Below are 22835 nucleotides of genomic sequence, written 5' to 3' on the forward strand. Positions count from 1 at the left end.
CCTACATAGTTTAGCGAAATGTTTTTGCATTTTTTATGTGAACATTTTATTTTGAAAGCAAAGAATCAAACTTGCTTTCAGGCTTCTTCAAATATTTGCATGTAATCAGAGAGCGTTCTGGGAGCAGTATACATATCCTCATATTGTTAAACTTTGCTAACGTGTGGCACATTTTTATACTCTAACCACTGTCAGTAGTGCAGTCTGAGCTTACAACATTTACCTGGAGAGCTCACCCTAATAAAAAAGGCTTTGCATTAATGAACCATAAATACAGGTTTGAACAGCATTAACACATGGACACATATATTACCTTAACTGCAGGCAATGCCTTTCCCTGATCCATAATGTGGTACTGTAAACTGGAAGCCAAAGGGTTTGTGCTGTAGGGGGTTGGGCCTACTTGTCCCAAGGACAAAATACACATGAAAGCTTGTTGCCCTTGACCCCAAACAGTATGTCCCGGGCGTCGGGCTGTAGGAATTCCCCATCCCTGAGAGATATATATATTTTATTAACCAAAATGCTTATAACATAGCTTAAAGACATTGCAAAGCCAATATCTCTGGCTAAACACTTATAAGGTCCCAAAGGCGAGACCTATTGGCTATGCCAATGCTTGTTAGAAACTTAGTTGATTCAAATATGTGTCCACAATATGGAAGCTGTCTTGCTCTTCTGTGAATGAAACTAACAAGGTAGATCTAAGCTTTCAGCTGCGTGGCTTTGGAAAGGTACAGACCATTACTGCAGGTTCCTGAGCGGGCACTTGGTAATCAAAATTGCAAAGCTTTTCAGTCAGAGTTGGCTTAACCAGGACCTATTTAGACCACCTCATTTTCAACATAAATTATCAAATTGACCACTTTGAAAGGAATAATCTTTAGATTGATGCAAACTTCAGTTTCCTCAAAAGCGGCCACCTCTGTGAATTCATGACTTTGTTTTGAATGTGAGACTGGATGTTTTGAATCGGTCGTTTTTGATGACAAAAAGATAATGTCTATTCAGTACTTGTAAGTTTTGCACTGCTAGGGGCACTTTTGGTGTATGTGGGTTTCTATTCTGGACCCTTTACCTCTTTGTTCCAGAGATTCCCAAGGGATTCTGGGAAGCAGCTGTCACCACCAGCTTTACCATGGACAAACACAAAGTGAAACGGCAGCGCCTCGACCGCATCTGTGAAGGTATGAGCTGCGCCCTTCGCGCCTCACTTACTCAATCTCTTTGTCTCTGTCACACTCTTCCCCCTCCCCTTTCAGCCTCGCACTTTGCAGCCAGTCACTGTGTGTGTGGTCTCTGCAGGGATCCGGCCCCCCATCTTGAACGGCCCGATGCCCGCCCGGCCACTAGTGGCTCTTCTCGATGGGAGAGACTGCACAGTGGAGATGCCCATCCTGAAGGATGTTGCGACTGTGGCTTTCTGTGATGCGCAGTCAACGCAAGAGATCCATGAAAAGGCAAGTACATAATGACATCAGTGTAGACCATCATAATCTTTCTACCTCCCTTTCTGGTGCCCTCTTTCCTCCCCCCCCCGCCGTTCTGTTGCCCACCTTCCTCCCCCCGCCGTTCTGTTGCCCACCTTCCTCCCCCCGCCCTTCTGTTGCCCACCTTCCTCCCCCCGCCCTTCTGTTGCCCACCTTCCTCCCCCCGCCCTTCTGTTGCCCACCTTCCTCCCTCCGCCCTTCTGTTGCCCACCTTCCTCCCTCTGCCCTTCTGTTGCCCTCTTTCCTCCCCCCCGCCCTTCTGTTGCCCTCTTTCCTCCCCCCTGCCCTTCTGTTGCCCTCTTTCCTCCCCCCACCCTTCTGTTGCCCTCTTTCCTCCCCCCTGCCCTTCTGTTGCCCTCTTTCCTCTCCTCCGCCCCCTTTGCAGGTGTCCTCCTTCCTCTTCCCCGCCCTTTTTGGCGCCCTCTTTCCTCTCACCCCCCCCCCCCCCTTTTCTTGCCCTTTCCTCCCACCTCCCATTTCCGGTGCCTCCTTTCCTCTCCCACTCCCTTTGTGGTGCCCTCTCCTTACCCCCCCACCCCCCTTTCCGGTGCCCCCCCTTTTTCCGGTGCCTCCTCTTAGCCCCCACCCCTTCCTGTGCCTCCCTTCCCTCTCTCACTGCTCTGCCTGTTTCCTCCCCTTACTCCTTTACTGCCCCTCTTTCCTTGTATGCCCTTGGCCCCCACCGCCCGTGGCCCAGCAATCCAGGGTGACCTTTCAGGGGGGCTTCCTCGCTGTGGCATTTTGTGGTGAGCGGTGTGCTCTTACCACAACCAAAATATTATGTCCTGCTTCCCTTGCTGTCCTCCCTTCCCCTTTCAACAATCTCCCCCCCCTTCCCTACCTCAAATATACAATGTGCTTGTGCCTCTTGCTCCCTCTGCCCTGTGTCTGCTGCTAACCTCGTAGTCTTTCAGGTGCTTGACATATTGCAAACTTGCCGTTGTGTACACACCTTGAAACCAGGGTCACTGGAATTGTATGCCTCTCCAGTAGCGCCGTTTTCAGCATAAATATGGATTTACCATATTTTCCTCCTAATCAATCATCTGTTGCATAATCTGCAGATTTGAACAAATAATTGTTTATAGCTGCAACGGATCTCAAGTTAATTAAAACGTGGCAAAATGCGCCGCTGCATAGTTTAAGGTTAATTCGTCACCTTTCAGTTGCTTAATGCTCTATTTGGATGTTTAACTAGTACTATGAGGTGAAACATTTTCACGGACTGTGGTGACATACAAAAATTGTAAAATAATGCGATACTATGAGAAAATGTGCCACATTATGCTGCATATATGTCTTTTCTTGCCACGTACTTTAGTAGATCCTGATGCATAATTTGGCCCTCATCTTATGCATAATTATAATGGCACTGCTTTAAAACCACCTCCAGCCACAGTGTGATGCGTCTATGTTGAGTTTTCATTGCTACTTTCCTCTCCTTATTTCTGTAGGTGTTGAGCGAGGCAGTGGGGGCCTTAATGTATCACACCATCTCTCTGTCCCGTGAAGATCTGGAGAAGTTTAAAGCACTACGGATCATTATCCGAATCGGCAGCGGATATGACAACATTGACATTAAATCAGCTGCTGAGTTAGGTATGGCACTCCAGTGGGTGTACCCTACACAAGCAATGTACAGTACAGATGAGTGGGAATTGATGGCTATTTGGGCTACAGTTTATCTTGCGAAGGTGAAACTCCAATATTTAATGTAACTATCTATTACCCAAACTTCAAATAACTATATCGCAGTAGTCACCATTCATATTGAGAAACGTTTTTTCACCAATTGGTGTTTACTTATCTGGGGCTGCTTTTGGGTATGGAATGCAGCATCCAGGGTCATGGTAGACCTCAGGATCTTTAAGAGGCCACAATTGTTTTTTTAAGTTCTGGAGAGTATGATTAAGAGTCACCAGAAAAACTGTCTGTCTGCTTCTGATTTGCTAAATCTCTTCCTCCACTGTGGCTCGACTAGTCCTTGCTGCACTTATGTCATTTCTCTGGATCAATAAAAGCAGGCTCTACTATAAGTCCTAGATATTCATTACACTGTCTCATCCGTGTAGAGTTGGAAAGGAGAGGGCTCAACCCTCGGAGATGAGTGAAAACTGCGATTACTACCTCAAATCTTTCACTCTGTACCAGACCATGTTAGTTATTCATTAGCTGTTAAAAGAAGCCCAATGTCTAGAAATCTAGCTTGTGGTACTCTAGAGCTGGCAGCATGATGGACTGTGGTATTAAATACCATCTAGCGAAAATGAGTAGAGCACATTCAGGGGGAAAGCATGAGCTAGCTGCGTGAATAGGTGAAAGTCCTCATCGGTACCGCTACGTGTAGTAAACCGACATACGGTGAATATTTAAACTGTGATTTGTCATGAATTATAAATGAACCCACCATTTATATAATGGCAGTTAAAGTGAAATATTTAAATAAGATTGAAAGACACCCAACTTCAAATGAGCAGTTTTGATTCTTCCTTATGGTTTTGAAGAACACTGGAAGAATGAAGTTTTTGGTTATTGTTGAGTTTTAGAAATCTCAGACCTGACCAGGTCAGTCCCACCGGACACTAAAGTATGCTGGGTCTGAAACAAGCTCCTTCTGCCCTGCTTCAGTTAGTCTTGTGTTCTAGAAGCTGTTGGAATAGGACCCTAGTTAAGAGACCAAATCCAGTACAAACAGTGACCTTGTCTTAAATCCGTTTTGAGAACATAAGCGTAGCTCATAAATGAAGTGGCGGCTTAAAAAATTAAATGAGGCTCAAATCATCTTTTGGCTTCAAAGATTCGCTTTAGCTTGTGTATTTGGCAGTCTTGCTAATGTGTTGCAGTGCCATTGTTTAAGGTTTACAGAGCCAAATGAACACAGGGCAAATAGTGATTACAGTGCACTGTAGTTAACATAGTGTTCGAGGCATATCCGCTGCAGATTACACACTATGCATAGATCGCCATCTGGTGTTGGGCCCGGATGTTTGCACTTGTTGTCGTCCTGGAAAGTCTTTGGCAGTCACGAGATATGTGGTGACTCCTTTGGATCATAGTGCGCATGTGCATCGCCTCCATCCTTGGATTGTTTTTTTCCGACATCGGGCTCGTATGTGTTTCTTGCGCTCCAGTTCGGAACCATTACCATTTTTTTTATTTCGACGCGCAATCCTTCCCTTTTCAATGGTATTGTCTCTCGCGTTTTCCCAATCCACGCGACTCAACCACTTCGAAGTCTTCGATTCCGGTCGTCGACTAAGCCCTTCGGGCCTACCTGGGCCTTATCTGGCTCATGGAAAGGACGCCATTCAAAAAGAGTCCTCGATGTGGATCGAAGTTTCCCCACACCGATCTGCATGAGGTGTGCAACCTCTGCCTCTCACTGGAGCACGAGGCCAGAGACTGTCCAGCTTGCGCCTCTTTACGCTCCAAGAAGACTATTCGGGACCGACTAGCTAGAAGAACCATGACTCGCTCGTCGTCTTCGATCCCCGACTACATCTTCCAAGAGGGCGTCTATGTGCCAGAGCAGGGGCGGGTCGAAGAAGGCCTAGTCAGCGCCTCCGAAGCCGATGACTCCGACGTCGAGGACATCACTTCGGCACAGACGGTCGTGAGTACACACGTCGACCCTGACCCCAACCCCCCCCTCGACACCATCTAAAAATGCTTTGTTCACATCTTCACCTTCAGGCCCAGGTGCACACCGAGAGACTGCTTCCCATGTCCCGCCTCCGGGCCGGGTAAAGAAGCCTACTAAGCCGAGGGGATTCTCTGGCTCGAGTAAGCCTACCCTCTGTGCCGAAAAACATCCACATGCACCAAAAAAGAAGCTGTTCTCTACCTCATCCACGCCGACCGCTGCTTCGACATCCAAGCACTCTGCGTCGAAGACTGGCACCGGCTCCACGACACCGACAACATACTCCAAGCCGACCAAAAAACTGCTACCAAAGGGACCCATGCTTCGAAGCCAAAAAAGACCTCGGAACTGTGGAAACAACGGGTTCCATCGGCCAAAGGCACTGCAAAACCGCACGGTTCCAAACCCAGAACCGCTACCAAGTCTGCGCCGAAAAAGCCTACGGAACAAACACCATCGGCACCAACGGCTCTGCCTCCCACAGAACTGTTTCGGCCAGATCCTACCCAAAAAACTCTTGTAAAGAATCCTAAGACTGGTCACTTGATGCTTAGCTTCAAGAAGCGACCACTAGATACGCCACCACCTAAAAAGAGATTTTGCTACCTCTCCATTAAGGATCCCTTCTCCTCCTCCCCCACCACACCGCTCTCCTACACCATCCCCATCTCCTGCAGATGATGATAACACCTCGGATGATGCAGGGGGAGGTGCAGACTATCAACCACTAGGGGACCCTAGTCCTACTGGCTCCCCAGACCCCTGGTATGATTATAGCATTCCAGGCGTCCCTTACATCCCACAAGAGGACATCTATCCCTCCAGGTGATGCACTACCACCAGATAAGGAGTCTACACTCCTGGACGCCTCTGGCTAACGAACGTCGTCACAGGCGGCAAACCTATGGCGCATTGCCAATACTCAAGCGCTGTTAGCTAGGTATGACAGGGCACATTATGATGAGCTTGAGTCCATAATGCAGCACCGCCCAGACAGGTATAAAAATAGGGCCAATGAACTCATACAAGAAGGTAATACCATTACTAACACTTCCACCCGTTGTGCTTTAGATGTAGCAGATACCGCCTCAAGCGCAATAAACACCAGCATGCCTGGCTACTCATTTCGGTTTTCAAACCTGAAGTCCAGAGTTGCATTCTCAATCAACCATTCGATGAGCAACACCTATTTGGCCCTAATGTTGACGTATCCCTTGGAAAAAATGAAGGATACCGACACCGCTATATCTATGGGAGCCTTGCAGTCGCAAGTTCCCAGACATTCCTTTCGTCGCTCATCCTTCAGGATCACCCCCAGAGGCTACTCCTCAGATAGCCCCTCCACTTCTTACAAGGCTCCCACCCAATCCACCTTTACTAGAGGTTACCAAAGAGGTGGTTACAGGGGGAACAACAACAAAGGCAGAGGCAAAACCAACAACTCCCGCTCTGCCTCCACCCCCACCCAATGACTTCCCTCCACTTCCCCCAGACCACTCTGCTCCAGTCGGGGGAAGACTCCAGCAATTCCTGTCTGGACCAACATCACCTCAGACAGGTGGGTGCAACAGATAATTCAATCCGGTTACTGTCTCGAACTAACATCTACCCCCCCCCCCCCCCCCCCCCCAACATACCACCCAAACAGTGTCCAATGTCACAAGAACATTTGTTACTGCTAAAGCAGGAGGTAATCTCCCTCCTACAAAAAAGTGCAATAGAACCAGTTCCCCTGCACCAACAAAACAAGGGAGTTTACTCCCTGTATTTTCTCGTACCAAAGAAGGACGACTCTCTAAGGCCTATTCTAGACCTCAGACCCCTAAACCTATACATACACTCAGACCATTTTCACATGATCACACTCCCAACAGGTCCTTCCTCTGCTTTCACAGGGCGACTTCCTTGCTACCCTTTACCTCAAGGACGCCTATTTCCACATTCCCATTCACGCCGCTCACAGGAAGTATCTGATTCGTAGTAGACGGTCAGCACTATCAATTCAAAGTACTCCCATTTGGAGTCACAGCAGCACCACGAGTGTTTACCAAGTGCCTAACGGTGGTCGCAGCACACCCTAAGAAGACCACATATCCATGTCTTCCCATATCTAGACGACTGGCTCATAAAAGCCAGCTCATACAATCCGTGTGTACAACACACTCACGCCACTATCCAATTACTCCGCGACCTGGGGTTCACAGTAAACCACACCAAGTCCCATCTGCAACCGTTCCACACACAATACCTCGGTGCCACAATAGACACCTCAAAAGCGTTAGCCTATCCCAGTCCCGCCAGGATAGCAAGCATGCAGGCTCTTCTCACCAAATTCCAACCGCAACACTTTCTTCTAGCTTTAGTGTTCATGCAACTCATAGGGATGATGGCCTCTTGAATATTCATAGTGCCTCATGCAAGACTCCAGATGCGTCCTCTCCATGAGTGCTTAGCACGCCAATGGAACCAGGCTCAAGGTCAGTTAACAGATCTGGTGTTGGTAGACTGTCGTACTCATCACTCTCTGCAGTGGTGGAACACCAAGAACCTTTCCAAAGGACGACCGTTCCTAGAGCCGGTTCCTCAAATAGTTATGACAACGGACGCATCGCTCTCGGGCTGGGGAGCTCACCTACTACATCACACCATGCAGGGCAGGTGGACACCTCAACAAAAGTTACTCCACATCAACCACCTGGAGTTACCAGCCATATTCCTAGCCTTAAAAGCATTTCAAAAACAAATATCAGGCAAGACTGTCTTAGTCCGCACCGACAACATGACAGCCATGTACTACATACAAAAACAAGGTGGGACACACTCTGCGGCTCTCTCAGCTAGCACAGAACATATGGAGGTGGGCTATACCTCAGAACCTTTTTCTCCTAGCCCAACATGTCCCAGGAGTCCAAAACACCATAGCCGATCTGTTGAGGCGTCAAACACAACAGATCCACGAGTGGGAACTTCATCCGCAAGTTCTTCAAACGTTTTTTCAATTGTGGGGGCAACCACAGATAGACCTCTTCGCCACCCAAGAAAACGCCAAATGCCCAAGCTTCGCCGTCAGATATCCACACCCATTGTCCAAAGGCAATGCGAAATGGATGAACTGAACTGGTCAGGCAGATTTGCGTACGCTTTTCTGCCTCTCCCACTCATTCCACTAGTGGTGCGCAAACTACAACAACATTCCTTAACTCTCATCCTAATTGCTCCAACTTGGGCCAGACAACCGTGGTACACCACACTGCTGGAACGCTCCGTAGTTCCACACCAGAATTACACCTCTCTCCACATCTCTTAACCCAGAACCATGGAGAGATCAGACACCCAGACCCAGCTCCGCTCAACCTTGCGATCTGGCTCCTGAGGTCCTAGAATTCGGTTACCTTAACCTTCCCCCTGACTATGAATGTCATTAAAGAAGCTAGACTGCCTACCACTAGAGCATGCTATGCAGCCAAGTGGAAACTTTTTGTAATATATTGTCATAACTACACCAATCCCCTAGATGGGTCTATCCAACACATCATCGGCTATTTACTACACCTCCAAAGATACAACTTAGCTTACACGTCAATTAAACTGCATCTTGCTGCCATAGCAGCATATCTACAAAATAGACATTTATCACTTTTCAGAATACCTGCCATAAAAGCCTTTATGGAGGGCCTCAAAAGAATAATTCCCCCCCAGAGTACCACCTTCACCTGTGTGGAATTTAAACATCGTTCTCGCAAGACTAATGGGTCCTCCATTTGAACCTCTACATAAATGTGAGCTACAATTCTTAACATGGAAAGTTGCTTTCCTAGTAGCCATTACTTCTTTAAGAAGAGTTAGCGAACTACAAGCACTAACCATTCAGGAACCCTTTCTGCAGATGCATCATAATAAGGTTGTTCTCCGAACTAATCCTAAATTCCTTCCTAAAGTCATTTCTCCCCTCCACCACAATCTGTGGAGCTGCCTGTATTCTTCTCGCAGCCACAAACAGTCGCAGAAAGAGCTCTTCATACCTTAGATGTCAAAATAGCATTGCTTTACTACATCGAGAGAACACAACCCTTTCGTAAGACCAAACAACTTTTCGTGTCTTTCTCACCACCACACAAGGGCAACCCCATATCAAAATCTGGGATAGCTAGGTGGATTGTCAAATGCATACAAATTTGCTACCACAAAGCAAAACGTACATTACCTGTTCCTCCTAAAGCCCACTCTACACGAAAGATAGGGGCTTCAATGGCATTTTCAGGGAACCTTCCCTTAGACGATATCTGCAGAGCAGCTACATGGTCTACACCGCGCACACTCACAAAACACTATTGTGTAGATGTGCAAACTAAACAGTGTTTTGAGTACAGACTGGCCCACAGTGGCCTATTTCAAACTACTGCAACAGATACTGGTGGTCGCCGCTAGGAGGGGATACTGCTATACAATCTATGCATAGTGTGTAATCTGCAGCTCGTATGCCTCGAACGAAATATGCTACTTACCAGTATGCATCTGTTTTTGGCATGTAGAGCTGCAGATCAACCCATGCCCACCCGGCTACCTTTATCTGTTCAGTATGATCTTATTTGGATACAGCATACATGGGCATCTTTCCTGTTTCTTACAAAGTTCCATCATTTCCCTGCTGGCGAAAAACAATCTTGGGATGGTGCCGATGCCCATGTGCACTATGATCCAAAGGAAGAGTCCCCTATCTCGTGACTTCCAAAGACTTTCCAGGACAAAAACAAACACCCGGGCCCAACACCAGATGGCGATCTATGCATAGTGTGTAGGTCTGTAGCTCTACATAGGTCTGTAGCTCTACATGCCAAGAACAGATGCATACTGGTAATTAGCATATTCCTTCCATGCATGCTGTTGAAACAAAAATGACTGGATTAGACCCAGATTTAGACAAAGTTTCTTGGTAAACATAAGGGTGCATGGCTCGCATACAAATGCACACATACATGGCAGCTACTGCGGAAACAGACACACTGAAGGAAAATAGATGGCAAACATTGGAAGCTAAAGATATGATATTTGAAGCTCAAGTTGCTACTTTGAGTGTTCTACCCCACTTTCATTTGACAGAAAATGGTGGTAAAACTACCTTTCAAGGGGTGTAAAATTCCAGTGTTTGAGGAATGTAGTGAGTGAAATGGTGCAGTGGGAGTAGTTTGTTGGAGAGGAAATTTGTTACAATTGAGGGATTTAGTGGAGGGGACATTAGGCTACATGTCTTGCAAAGCTTTTCTTTCTGATGTTCATATATGCCTTACACAGGTTAGAGGTTATTTTCTAGGTGGAGTTTAATTGTATTCTTTGTTCACACAGGCATCGCTGTGTGTAACATCCCCTCGTCATCTGTTGAAGAAACTGCTGACTCTACGCTATGCCATATCCTGAACCTCTATCGACGTGTTACATGGCTGCATCAGGCCATGCGTGAAGGGAATCGTGCATCCAGTGTGGAGCAGATACGAGAAGTGGCCGGGGGGGCTGCCCGGATTCGTGGAGAGACTTTGGGCATCATTGGTCTTGGTAATGTACACATTGGATGGTACTCAACTGCTCTGGTGCCCCTAAAAGTTTGTGGACACTGAATATGACTTGCCCACTGGGCATTGGCAGTCCTTGGTGTAGGAAGCTGGCTCTTTATATTGTGGACCAGAATGAGGTACACTGTGTAAAGAGTCTAGGCAAAACCCCAGTTGACTAACAAGGGCACAAATGATAACCCAATGCATTTTTATATGGTAATGTGGGCAAGCAGTTAAGCTTATCAGAGGGTAGTTATAAGCATTTATTACACAAACAAAGGCAGTAAGTGAGACACATGCTCAAAGAATCCGACACCCAGTTTATAAAAATAGCACTTATTTTTATATGAAATTTAGATATCAAGATCATCTGAATTGGGTACTTTTTTTTCAAGATACGAATGTTAACAGTTTTAAAAAGTTCACTCTTGGTGCAATTTCTGGAGCGGTAATGTTATCCTATGGGGGGGGGGGGAACCATATACTGCATTTAGGCAATTATCAGCGACTTACTGGACACTTCTCCTGGACTTAAGATGAGTATGGGGCAGAGATCAAGGCCACGCCAACAGGTCACCTCGGGCAGTACTAGGGCGTCCAGGTACATAGATGTTTCAGCGTCGGGTGCCCCGTTCACTTCAATGGGGAACGGTCCGGTCAGAAAGAGGCTGCCAGCTGGGGCTGGAAAGCCAGTCCGGTTGAACCTTTGGGTTTGTTGTTGCTCTGGCACGTAGGTACACAGTTTGTCTACTTCTCACGCTGTGGGGCTCCGGTGCAGTGGTGCTTTTAAGTGTCTGGTTTCTGCTCATGTTTGAGGTGGCCAGCACAAAAAGGCTGCAGGTGGTGACTGGGAGTCCAGTCTGGGCAAACCCAAGGGTGGGCTCAACCTTTGAAGTTCTCAGGATCCTGTTGGCACCGTCCTCTCTCTCGGACTCTGGCTACGGGGCACAGGTGCAGATGTGCTTTGAGGTGTCTGGTGGTGGCAGTTGGAGGTTCACTCGTCTTGGTTGCTGCAAGGGGTCAGTACCTTGGGTATTGGTGCTGTGCTGCTCTGGTCGGTCCTGGCATCCCCACACTTAGAGGGAGGACGGATCTGACCTGTGGGAGCACAGTGACTTTTTCCTGGGCAGCTGCAACTTGAGTAGTCCCAGTAAGTGGCAGGACGTTGAACCAGACCTTGTTTCTTTTGGTCCCTGTGGCTGCGGGGGAGTAGCTCCTGTACCCCAAGGGAGTTCTCTTGCGATTTAGGAAGCCTTGGCAGCGCTCTTCGAGCCTGCACAGCGGCAGGATGAATCTGCTTCTCCACGAAGGGTTGGTGCAGCTGACTGGGTTGGTGCAGCTGACTGGGTTGGTGCCAAGTCAGTCGTTGCTCCTCTGTTCTCGGGTCAGCAAATTTCTCTATCCACTTCTTATTTGTGTCTGTAGAATCTCAGGTCCAGGCATCAGGGGTTCCATCTAAATACTGTAATTAGGATGGTTAAAGGGCGTGTTTGGTAGTAGCCAATGGGCTACTTACCTTTAAAATGACTACACCCTCTATATGACCACTTCCTGTGGGTAGTGGGCATAACCCTAAGCCAGAGGACCTAATTAGAGGCTTTCCCTGGCCACAGTGCCCGTGGTACCATTTACAAGGGACTGACCTGTGGCCTAAGCGTGCCAATTGTGTTTTGTCTTAATGCAGTTTTAGGGAAAGAACATAGGCCTTGGGTACCTGTATGGCAGGAACCCAGGGTACACTCAGTCAAATTACATCAGCAGTTTAGCAAAAAGTGGGGGCAACCATGCAAAAAGAGGGACTATCTTACAGCTTCGAAGTCCTTCAAATAGTTTTTTGAACATCCAGATGGTCAAAGGTCCCAGCGTAGATCGTTTTTTTTAAAGAGACCTCGGATGGATTGACATGCAGTTGTGACCTTTGAGGTAGAAATGTCAAGTGTCCTCCCTACCGTCCTACCTCTGAAACTGTAAAAGGCTTTTAACGCTTCCTATCCTGGCAGACAAAATCTGAATTAAGAAAGCTGCTTCTGTGGGAAACGGTTTTAGTTCACAATTGTGTATTGGTTCTAAAGTATTTCCCTAAAATAAGTAATTACAGGCATCTTGAACGATACGTTAGAGAGGTTTCATGTAAGATGTAATTGCTGACAGATGGACCCGGATTATGCTGTATTAAAGGTCAACGCTTACTAATTGAATAACATCAGTTTCTTGATAGGTCAGGGGCTTTTGTACCTCACAAAGCCACTAAGAAGAAAATCTCCTCCATTCCAAAGAATGCTAAGATGTTGTTGCAGGGTGCCTTGTCTCTTAACATCTGCTTGCAGTCATTGGTGAGAATCTAATACGAATGTTTCATATCTCAAGAGCTGGACTGTTAATCTCCGGGCTGTCTAGCTGTGATGAACGATCCTCCCTTTGCTCCTGGATAGCAGATCCGGCCTGCAATGTAACTAGATATAACATGCCACAGACAGCTGTAAAAGATTAGCGTAGAGATGTAAAAGATCGCGATCCAGAATTCCTACACATTCTCATAGTGAATGGGATTAGTGCAGATTTTCCAGGCATTTAGTGAACACGCTGCAAAGATTTAAATACCAAAAGGTAGGACTTGAGTATCCGATAATAGATAAAGTCCACTAAGAAGCTGAAAAATGCCAGTCTGTGTGATAACCGATATATAGAAAACAGTAACCTGAATGCCTAAGGTTAGCAAGAAATTTACAAGGTGCTTTCCTTGGCCTTCACCTTTCCATTCTCCACGCTGCATCACTCGGAGATCTCCTTTCCTCTTTTGAATTAGAGTACCAACTTTATGATAATGACGGATCCTTTTCTCATTTCCCAATTATAATTTTTTTACCTCATCAGTCTCGTAGGTATGGTATTGTTTCACTCCAGTCGATCGACTTGCACCTCCTGATAAACTTTGCTAAAAACAGAGGCCCTGCACTTGCCCTTTGTGCCCCTACTTATCTCAGACTTCAGTCAATTTTCTCCTGATACAATATATTTCACCGCCAAAAACCTTAGGAGTTTGCAAAAAAAAACGTAATCCCTTTTTTTTTTTTTTATAAACAAGACCTTTATTGCAAACTCACACAATACACAGCTGACAGCCTACAACCCTTCGGGCCGGCCGCGGAGGATGTACTTTGCAGTTCGTTATTAAGCACACAGCCCTGTGCCGTCAACCCGGGGGTACGGCGGCGTTAAAACGGTGTGAGTGTATCACAGTGTCAAGGAGGATATTGCAGGACTCCTTTTTCCCTTATATTCGACCCTAAACACAAACTATTGCCAAACTGGTAAACAGCGCCCAACAGCCGTATTGCGCCCCCCCCTCCCCCAAACAAACCAGGTCATCACGTAGCACCCTAAGTCGCCTATCTACTATTGATGTGACTATCGCACCCCAGGTAATCCCTTTTTAAATTTCCTTATTTTGGTCAATTTGACCATAAAAGTACATTAAAAAACATTAGGAAACATTAAACCATGATAAAAGGTTCTATACTAGAGGAATGTACGAAATAAACTTGTACCTCAAGAAATAATAACAAAGGGCCTAAATTAATTACTATCCACGGATTACATAAGAAATGCCCAATGCCAAAAACACATTGGTGGATCATCTGTATACCCACTCATGGGTTATTCCAATTGTTCATCTATATTAATATCCAGTTTTGTTTATGAAAAACAATTAAAAAATGTCCCATTTATGAAAAGTTCATCAACAGCATTAGGTTCATACACTGCTAAAGACAACAGCAATAGGTTAGATCAACCCATAAAGTAAAATATTATAGTTTATTGATACTACCAAGGAAAAATTTAAATCCACATTGGATAGTACTCAACTGCTCCGGTGCCCCTACTAGTTTGTGAACACTTAATGACTTTCACAGTGGGCATTGCAAGTCCCTGGTGTAGGAAGCTGGCTCTTTATATTGTGGACCAAAATGAGGTACACTGTGTAGAGAGTCAAGGCAAACCCCAGTTGACCAACAAAGGCACAAATGATAACCCAAATGCTCTTTTTTGTGGTAGTGTGGGCAAGCAGTTGAGCTTATCAGAGGGTAGTGATAAGCATTTATTGCACAAACAAAGGCATTAAGTGAGACACATGCTCAATAAAGAATCAGACACTCAGTTTATAAAAATAGCACAGATTTTAGTTGGAGGACCATGTTTGTAACAATAGAAAGTTATAAAATGAATACATTTGCTAAAGAACCCAAGCCCAGAAAGAAGTTAATGTACTCCTACTCTTGAAACCACTTATAACCAGTACGGCCATAGCAGTATAATCTAGTCCCGATCTGGCCACAGATTGTACCTGCTGGTATAACTCATCAGTTCATTGGTACTTTAACTACACAAGCTGGACTGCTGCAATAGTCTCCTTGCAGATTTGTCCTGATGCTAATTTGCTCTACTTGACAAAGTCTTAAACTGTAGTGGGAAAGAGGTGGGAGTATACCTGGGAGATTATATAGGATTTTTATAACAATCTGCCTCTCCGCTCAGAACAAAGCCATAAACAAATCACTGAAGCTTGAATCTAATGCAGTGAATGGCAGTGCTCCCAACTATCTGTCAATCACTATGTCTTGCCATACTCTAATCTGTAACTAAAACATTAGAAGCTTCAATCTGCTAGCAGTACCAGGCCTCACTCTGCTGCCTCCAAGTTCGATCACTTCAATTTCACTTTACTTTCTATGCAGCAGTGAACAACAAAAAACATGGCAGCGATAGGCAGTCAGGAGTTACTCCCTATAGAATCCCTTATCAGAGAGATGGGTCTAATTATACATTGTAGCCTACAGTCCCTAGCTTCCAGGTTAGACACCGGTCTCTGCTAAATAGAGGGTCAACAGAAGTGGTGCATGGGCTGCTGTTCCAGGACAGTCACGTTTGCCGACTCTGGTATGAGAACTATCTATTCTTTAATAATGTCTAGCAGACATACATGTCCCAGTCTTATACGGGTCTACTGGACTCGCGTCTTGGGTCATCAACTCCACCACTCTCAGGGTGGCGCAGTCTGTCTCGTCCCCCACGAACCCCCCCCATGTACAACATCTGCTATGCTTGTGTTTGAGTCTGTCCAGTGGGTGTTAATTGTTTGCTGAGTTTATTCTCATGTTTTCTTACATAGAATAAATGTTCTACTACCCCCCCCAAAAAGCTCAACTTTTCCTTGGTCCTGCAGGTGTCTGTCTTGCACTGTTGGAGTTTATGATTCTCAGTACGGAACCTATTTGTGTGCTTTCGGGATGGTTTTTGGTAGTCTTGTTTGTGTTGTCCAAGGATTCAGAGCTCTGCGCCTTTCCTTTCCCACTATTTACATGGTGCCTCTTTTGCAGGTCGTGTTGGCCAAGCAGTCGCACTCCGTGCAAAGGTCTTTGGCTTCAATGTGATCTTCTATGACCCATACCTTCCGGATGGGGTCGAACGCTCGCTGGGACTGCAGAGGATGGGGACACTGCAGGACCTCTTGGTGCATAGTGATTGCATTACCCTTCACTGCAGCCTGAATGAGCACAACCATCACCTCATCAATGACTTCACAATGAAGCAGGTGATTGCTCTATCACTACCTAATGCTTTTTGCGTAGGCCTAATGATGCCAGTTGTGTCTTTGGAATGCCTCCATATCAACATAAATATTACCTACCTGTCTGATCCATGCTTGCTGCTTAGTGCATCTTTCCTAAGTGTGCCTCTGCTCCGCATCCTCCCATCAATAGGCCTCTTACATGATGCTTCTTCCCTTTGTGTACCTCTTTCTTGACCAGCTTTCCCCTCTTTGCCGTCACTTCCTGTTTGCTCAGCTGATACTCCTTCAACATGCTCAGCCCTACCCCATTCCTCTTCGGCAAGCTGCTCCTTCCCTTGGCAGGGTTTGTAGCTCCGACTCCTCCCCCTTCATTTCAGTTCCCATCAAGTCCACCCTGCATACCTCTGGGGTTCGACACCTTCCTTTGTTATGCTTTTTCCTTTACTACCTTTCCTGTCTCAGCCCTCCTACTTGACACACCTTCCTAAAACAAGCTTTTGTCACAGTGGCTGCTCCTCGTGGTGCCTTATCCTGACCTATAGATTCTCATAGATGTCATACCTGAATAAGTATTCCTTCCTTTCAGATGCGCCAAGGCTGTTTCCTGGTAAACACAGCGCGTGGAGGGCTGGTGGATGAAAAGGCTTTGGCACAGGCTTTGAAGGAAGGGCGGATTCGGGGTGCCGCTCTAGATGTGCATGAATCGGAACCATTCAGGTAAGAGTTGTTTGTACACAGACAAATTTGGAGAAGTTCGTTTGCTGGTGGAGCCATAGTCAACAGACATGTGGGGTACCAATATATGGTGAAGGAACAAGAATATGTGGATTGGGGAGGGATGATATGGGTTCAGACCAGATAAAGGACAATGAATAACGTCTCAGCACAGACTCAGATCTTCTACCTCAGTAAACATAATGCTAAGTGAATCTCGAGCAAAACCCCAAATTAGTAACTTCAAAGATGCAACCTTGAAGATGTTGGTTTGAATATCATTGTGTATGATTGTCTAGCTCAGCTGTTTAGTCAGCATCTTTTGTGCTTTATTCCATACACTAACATCATTTATGGCAAATTCCTTCCTTTGAAGTTCAGGTGTTTGGTGCTGTGCACCTCCATTTAAAAGATTGAAGTGATTCCTTTTCTGCTGGTAAAACGGTGCACTAAGTAGATGTAGGAACCTGGCTCTGTATATGGTATACCATTAGGTGGTTCTACTATGCATAAAGTCTAGAGATTCCCCCAGAAGTGTACATGGCTCAATGTAAACCCAAAAGTGCTCTATTTGTGCTAGTGTGGGCGAGCAGCCTTCGGCCTAACACAGAGGAGTTTAAGACATTTGTTATACACGCAATGACCAATAAATGACACACGACTCAAAAAGGAGATCCACACCAATTTTTATAAAAGTAAGCTTCTTTTCAGTTTTATTTTAAGATCAAGATGTACGTTCTAAGGCAAGTAATTTTTTCATAAGTAATACAGTTCAGCAATGTGAATCTATGGGAGAAAAACAAGAATATGGGTTTGCAGTTGAGTATACCACACAGTTCCAGTCTTCAGGGTTTCAGGTCAACACCAGCAAGATTCAAATGGGCACCAAAGCTGCACTACCTGCGGCACAGGGGTGGCTTGGTGCAGAGGTCAAATTCAGGATCGGGTGCCCAATGCTAACCATTGGAGACCGTGGGTGATTGAAGACTCACTGCTCGCAGGTGAGCAAAGCGGTATCGGGGATTGATCTCCTTTAAGTTAAGGTTAGTACGGGGGGGGGGCCACAAGGCAGCACCAAACTTGCATCCTCCGCGGCACAGGGGCAACCAGGTGCAGAGTGCCAACGTAGCGTCGTGCGCCCAGTTTAATCCAAAGGGGTAGATCGGATTTAAACCAAGACTGCAGGTGTCTATCAGGAGACAAGGTGAAGAAAACCCACAGCTGCCCAGGTAAGTATTGATAGTAGGGGACGTAGGGACAGTAGGTCAAGCTCCCCAAGGCCCATGGGCTCCGGGTGTAGGGGTGTCCTTGGGCATCGGAAATCAGCTTACCAAGCAGGTTGCTGGGGGGAGGTCTAAGGATGGTGGCTGCAGGGGATCAACCCACGTTGGACTCTGGCACAGAACAGCGGGGGAACCTTTGCTGGACTGGTAGGACACTTGGACTCAGGCCGTGGGCATCTGGAGCAGGGGTGCATCTGGTGGGCGGACTCTCTGTTCCTCAGGCAGTTTTTTTAGGTCTCGCCTGGCGTAGGCTGCGTACATGCGCAGTCTCGCTGGCGAGATATGATTTGGGGTTTTTTGTGAAAAGGGCATTAAGCCCCGCTCCTCTTTTCCATTGGCTGGCGTCACCGTTTATGCTAAACGGTGGCCAGCCATTGGAAAAGAGTTGGTAGTGACGTTTTCATTTGGCTTTATGCGCCGTCCCATTTGGACGGGCTTGTCTGCCTTCCTTGCGTCTCAAAAGGTTTCTTAGCTTTATGGGGCCAAACACATGGCCCCATAAAGATAAGAAACCTTTTAGCAGGCGAGGCTGTCCAAGTGGGACGGCCGAAAAAGCCGAACGAAAACGTCATGGCGAGCACTTGTCTGTACCATGACACCACTAGCCGTACTGAATAATACAGCTGCTCGATCGTATCAGCTTGCAAGCAGCGTAGCCCCAGCCCTTCCTGCTCCCCCACCCCTCCAGGGCCATTGTACGCGTCCTGCAAGCATGAAGAGGAATACATATGCCATGGTATGCTGTAGCGCGACAAAAAAAGAGCAGAAACCGGTTTCACCAGTTATGTCTGATGCGGATCGAACCAAATCTCACTTTCAGCAGCCACTGAAACCACGTCAGCCCCACAGAGTAAACACGATTCCGGCCGCGGGTTGTGGCGAGGTGAAGAGGAGGTTAGCGCGCAAGACAAACGTGATAGTAGAAATGCCCGGAGAAAGGCGGCGCTCCCTCAGAAGCTTCTCTTTCAGCACAGCCGGTGGTTAGTTACAACACATCGGACATCTGCTACTTCTACATTCCTGAAGTTGGGAAACCAGGCAGTAATCACGAGTGACATGCCAAATTTACAAGTGGTTTGTTAGGATGGGCTGTGTGAGGCGCGGAAGGACACTGAGGGTTTGGCTAGTTTTTCCAGTAGTTATACCACCTTGGTCACCGCAGCGTGTCATTTGAACATCTAAAAACTATTTGCCATCTATTAATCGTGCAAAGTTAACCCTGGTCTCAATTGCACATTACAGGGCGTGATATGTTTTCCTTCCCGTTCCTGTTACAGAGCCCGTTTTTGTGATGCAGTGTCTGTCCCTTTAAAGAGCTCTCTTCCCGGCTGAGGTTAGCACGCCAGGTTTGTAGCGAGGCGGAGCGCAATAATCACACCAACGTCGCTTTTCCATCAAACACTCTTCCAAGAGTATAATAGTTCTGTTTCTGTCAGGAAAGGCGCGGACTCATGCCTGTCGGTTGTTAATTCGGGTGCCGTCCTGGAGGATAAATTCTTCTATCTTGGCGAGTGTGTAAAGCGCTGCGCAGCCACCTAGCGGGTCAGCACTATATTCATGCTATTACACAAATGAAATAAATACCTCTTCGAACAAGACCACCTTTAAAAATTAAAAAGGCCACGGATTCCGGTGGGTTCCGTTGTCTATACAAGACGCCAAGGAGCCTTCTCTTCCTTTCCAATTGACTATGTGTGAGAAAGTGCCATCTTTCTTGCATGGTTATCTCCATAACAAGGGACCGTTGGGTTTTGGACATTGTAGAAAGAGGTCACCTTAGAGTTCATCGAATTCCCTCCACCCACACCACCTACCGGACCACCACCGACTCGTATCAAGGAACTGTTACATCAAGTTCAACTTCTAATAAACAATGGAGCTATAGAGGTAGTACCAAGATCTCAAAGAGGAAAAGTATTTTATTCCCGATTGTTTTTTATTTATTTATTTATTTATTTTTCTTCTTATCACCAAAAAGAACGGGGAATGGAGACCCATTCTAGATCTGAGGGTTTAACAGGTTTCTAAAGAAACAATCCTTTCGCATGTTGACGCTTGTAGAGATCTTGCGATTACTCTCAACAGGAGATTTCATGACAACAATCGATCTCCAAGATGCATATTTTCATATCCCCATACTACGACAACATCGGAAATTTCTTCGTTTTCGAGTGGGTCGGAACGATTTCCAGTTCAAGGTACTACCATTCGGGCTACGCTCGGCCCCTCGAGTGTTTACAAAGGTGCTTGCCCCTGTGGTAGCGTTCCTACGTCTCCAGGGTGTCCAGATCTTCCCATATCTGGACGACTGTCTCCTAAAATCACAATCGGAAGTGCAACTTCGACAGCACACACGTCTTTGCAAGGAGGTGTTTCGGGCCTTAGGGCTCTCCATAAATACCACGAAGTCCCATCTACAGCCTTCTCATCACAAGGATTTTCTGGGAGCAACTTTGGAGACCGTGTCAGCAAGGGCACTTCTCTCCCAAGACCATCTTCAAAGGTTTCTCCGACTGGTAACCCTTATCAGATCAAAAAGATCCGTTTCTGTAAGACTGTTGAAGTCATTTCTGGGAATGGCGTCCTCATGCATTGCATTGATCCCTCATTGCAGATTACGGACACGCCCCATCCAAGAAGAACTGGATGTTCAATGGCGTCAGGTTACGGGTTCTTTCCACGATCTCGTAACCGTCACAGATCGGATGAAGTCGGCGCTGAAGTGGTGGACACAACCGTTAAATCTAATGGAAGGCATTTCATTTCTGTCAATAGTACCAGACATGACAATAACAGACGCCTCTCTAGAAGGATGGGGTGCTCATTTGGAGGATCTATCAATCAAGGGGAAATGGACAACATGCCAAAAAGCCTGGCACATCAACAGGTTGGAGCTCATGTGTGGGAAAGTGGCTCTGTATATACTGTTCCCTAATAGGTACAGGGTGTACAGAGTCCACAGTCCCCCCAGAGGCTGATAGAGGTCAAAGTTAGGTATGACCTTACTCTCAAAAGTGGTAGCTTGGTCGAGCAGTAAGGCAGTACCAGAGGACAGTGTAAAGCATTTATTGTACACTCAGTCAGCAAATGGTTTCACACACTCAATAACTGAACTCTAGGCCAATGATTTGTATATATAAAATATATGCTTGTTTTATTTTTAGAACCACAAAGGGGGTAAAAATATACTTTCTCAGAATGAGAGGTTGAATATAAATACTTTTGTTTCAAGCAATAAATTTGTGTAAACCGTCACAGTTGGTTGCAATAAACAATCCTATTTCCTAAACATAACAATGCATTGAGCTCAATGGTAAATTCAGGTTATTTGTAATAAATTACTTTTCAGATTACTTTTGGAATTCCAGGTCTGGATCCTAGAACCAGCCTGGGGTCAGTATTCAGAATCAAGTGATGAAAGTCGACTTAATAACTGTAATGATTTTTAAATAATATTTAGCTATTTCAAAAGTTAGCACTTAGAAAATATTTCACAGAAAACATTCAATGGATCTCTATGGCAAGAAATTCAAATTGCAGGTAGAGTACTTTATCGTTACTTTAGTAATCCAGGACTGGGTGCCTAGACCCAGGACTGGGGTCCTTATCAAAAGCAGGTAAGTAATTTCGTTTGCAGAAATGGTACGATTTTAAAAGAATATTTCAAATTTGCAAAAGTAGACACTTAGAAGAAATTTCACAGAAAAGCAGACAATGGTTTCCTATGGGAGAAAAATGAGTTAGAAGTAAGTATAGTTGTGAACACTTTTCAGAGTCAGGGCTGGGCACCAAGATCCAGCACTGGGAGCTCACCTAGGAGCAGGTGAGTAAATTCGTTTTTGTCACTTGGCTGATTTTTGGTGAATTTTTGCAGTTTTGAAAAGTTCACACTTAGAAGATTTTTGAAGAAGAAGCCAGTCAATGTTACCCTATGAGGAAAATGAAGTTAGCGGTTTAAGGGTAAGTACTCGACTGGTAGTGTTGAAATTCCGGGCATGGACTCAGGGGTCCCCCAGTGTCAGGTAGGTACAGTTGGTTCACCCTCAGCGGTTTCAGGACGGCCGGGTGCAGAGAGAGTTGGGCCCAATGTTATCCTACGAGGGATAGGGGGGGCCTTGGTTGGTGGCTGCTGTCTGGCAAGCCACGCGGCTGTGGGAGCTGGGCTCCTGGTCACTTACTCAGGGCAAGTGGGGAAGTAGGTTAGTGTAGAGAGGGCACTGCCAGGGCCACTCGGGCGGCTGGGTGCAGGGTGCTTTTGAGCCTTAGGGCGCTCAATGGAAATCAATGGGAATGTTCCGGTTTGGAAAGAGGCTGCAGGCTCGGGGACGAGGATGTTTCAGGTGCCACCACCACTTCGAGAGGTAAGTTGGGTAGTTGTAGGTTAGGTGGGTACCCCGGGATTGGGCACAGGGGGTCGCAGGGCGCCGGGTGCAGGGGTGCCTTTTGACGTCGGGAATCTTACCCTCTGGTTGATCGCGGCTGGGGTGGCACTTGGTTCTGAGGCTGCAGGCTTCTTCCGGGATGTCGAGGGGGGTCCTTGGGTGCCGGACTCTGGGTCACAGTCGCCGTGGGGTCGTCCTCTGG

The 22835-nt window shown here is 46.4% G+C and overlaps 1 protein-coding gene across 11 annotated transcripts in view; it reads left to right on the forward strand.

Annotated features, from left to right (window-relative positions):
* Positions 1 to 22835, forward strand: part of LOC146811304 (C-terminal-binding protein 2) — a 102081-nt gene that overhangs the window by 38104 nt on the left and 41142 nt on the right. For 8 of the 11 annotated variants that reach the window (XM_085618396.1, XM_085618397.1, XM_085618393.1 and 5 more), the window contains 6 exons: positions 1092 to 1187; positions 1306 to 1460; positions 2945 to 3089; positions 10477 to 10683; positions 16061 to 16275; positions 16841 to 16971. In XM_085618396.1, coding sequence (XP_085474522.1) covers positions 1139 to 1187; positions 1306 to 1460; positions 2945 to 3089; positions 10477 to 10683; positions 16061 to 16275; positions 16841 to 16971 — 902 coding nt within the window. In that variant the 5' untranslated portion in view covers positions 1092 to 1138. Of the gene's footprint in view, positions 1 to 1091; positions 1188 to 1262; positions 1461 to 2944; positions 3090 to 10476; positions 10684 to 16060; positions 16276 to 16840; positions 16972 to 22835 lie in introns of all 11 variants that reach the window. The other 3 variants (XM_085618402.1, XM_085618401.1, XM_085618403.1) reach the window with 1 other exon arrangement.

Source organism: Triturus cristatus, chromosome 7 (genome assembly GCF_964204655.1).
Source record: "Triturus cristatus chromosome 7, aTriCri1.1, whole genome shotgun sequence".
Taxonomy (NCBI): domain Eukaryota; kingdom Metazoa; phylum Chordata; class Amphibia; order Caudata; family Salamandridae; genus Triturus; species Triturus cristatus.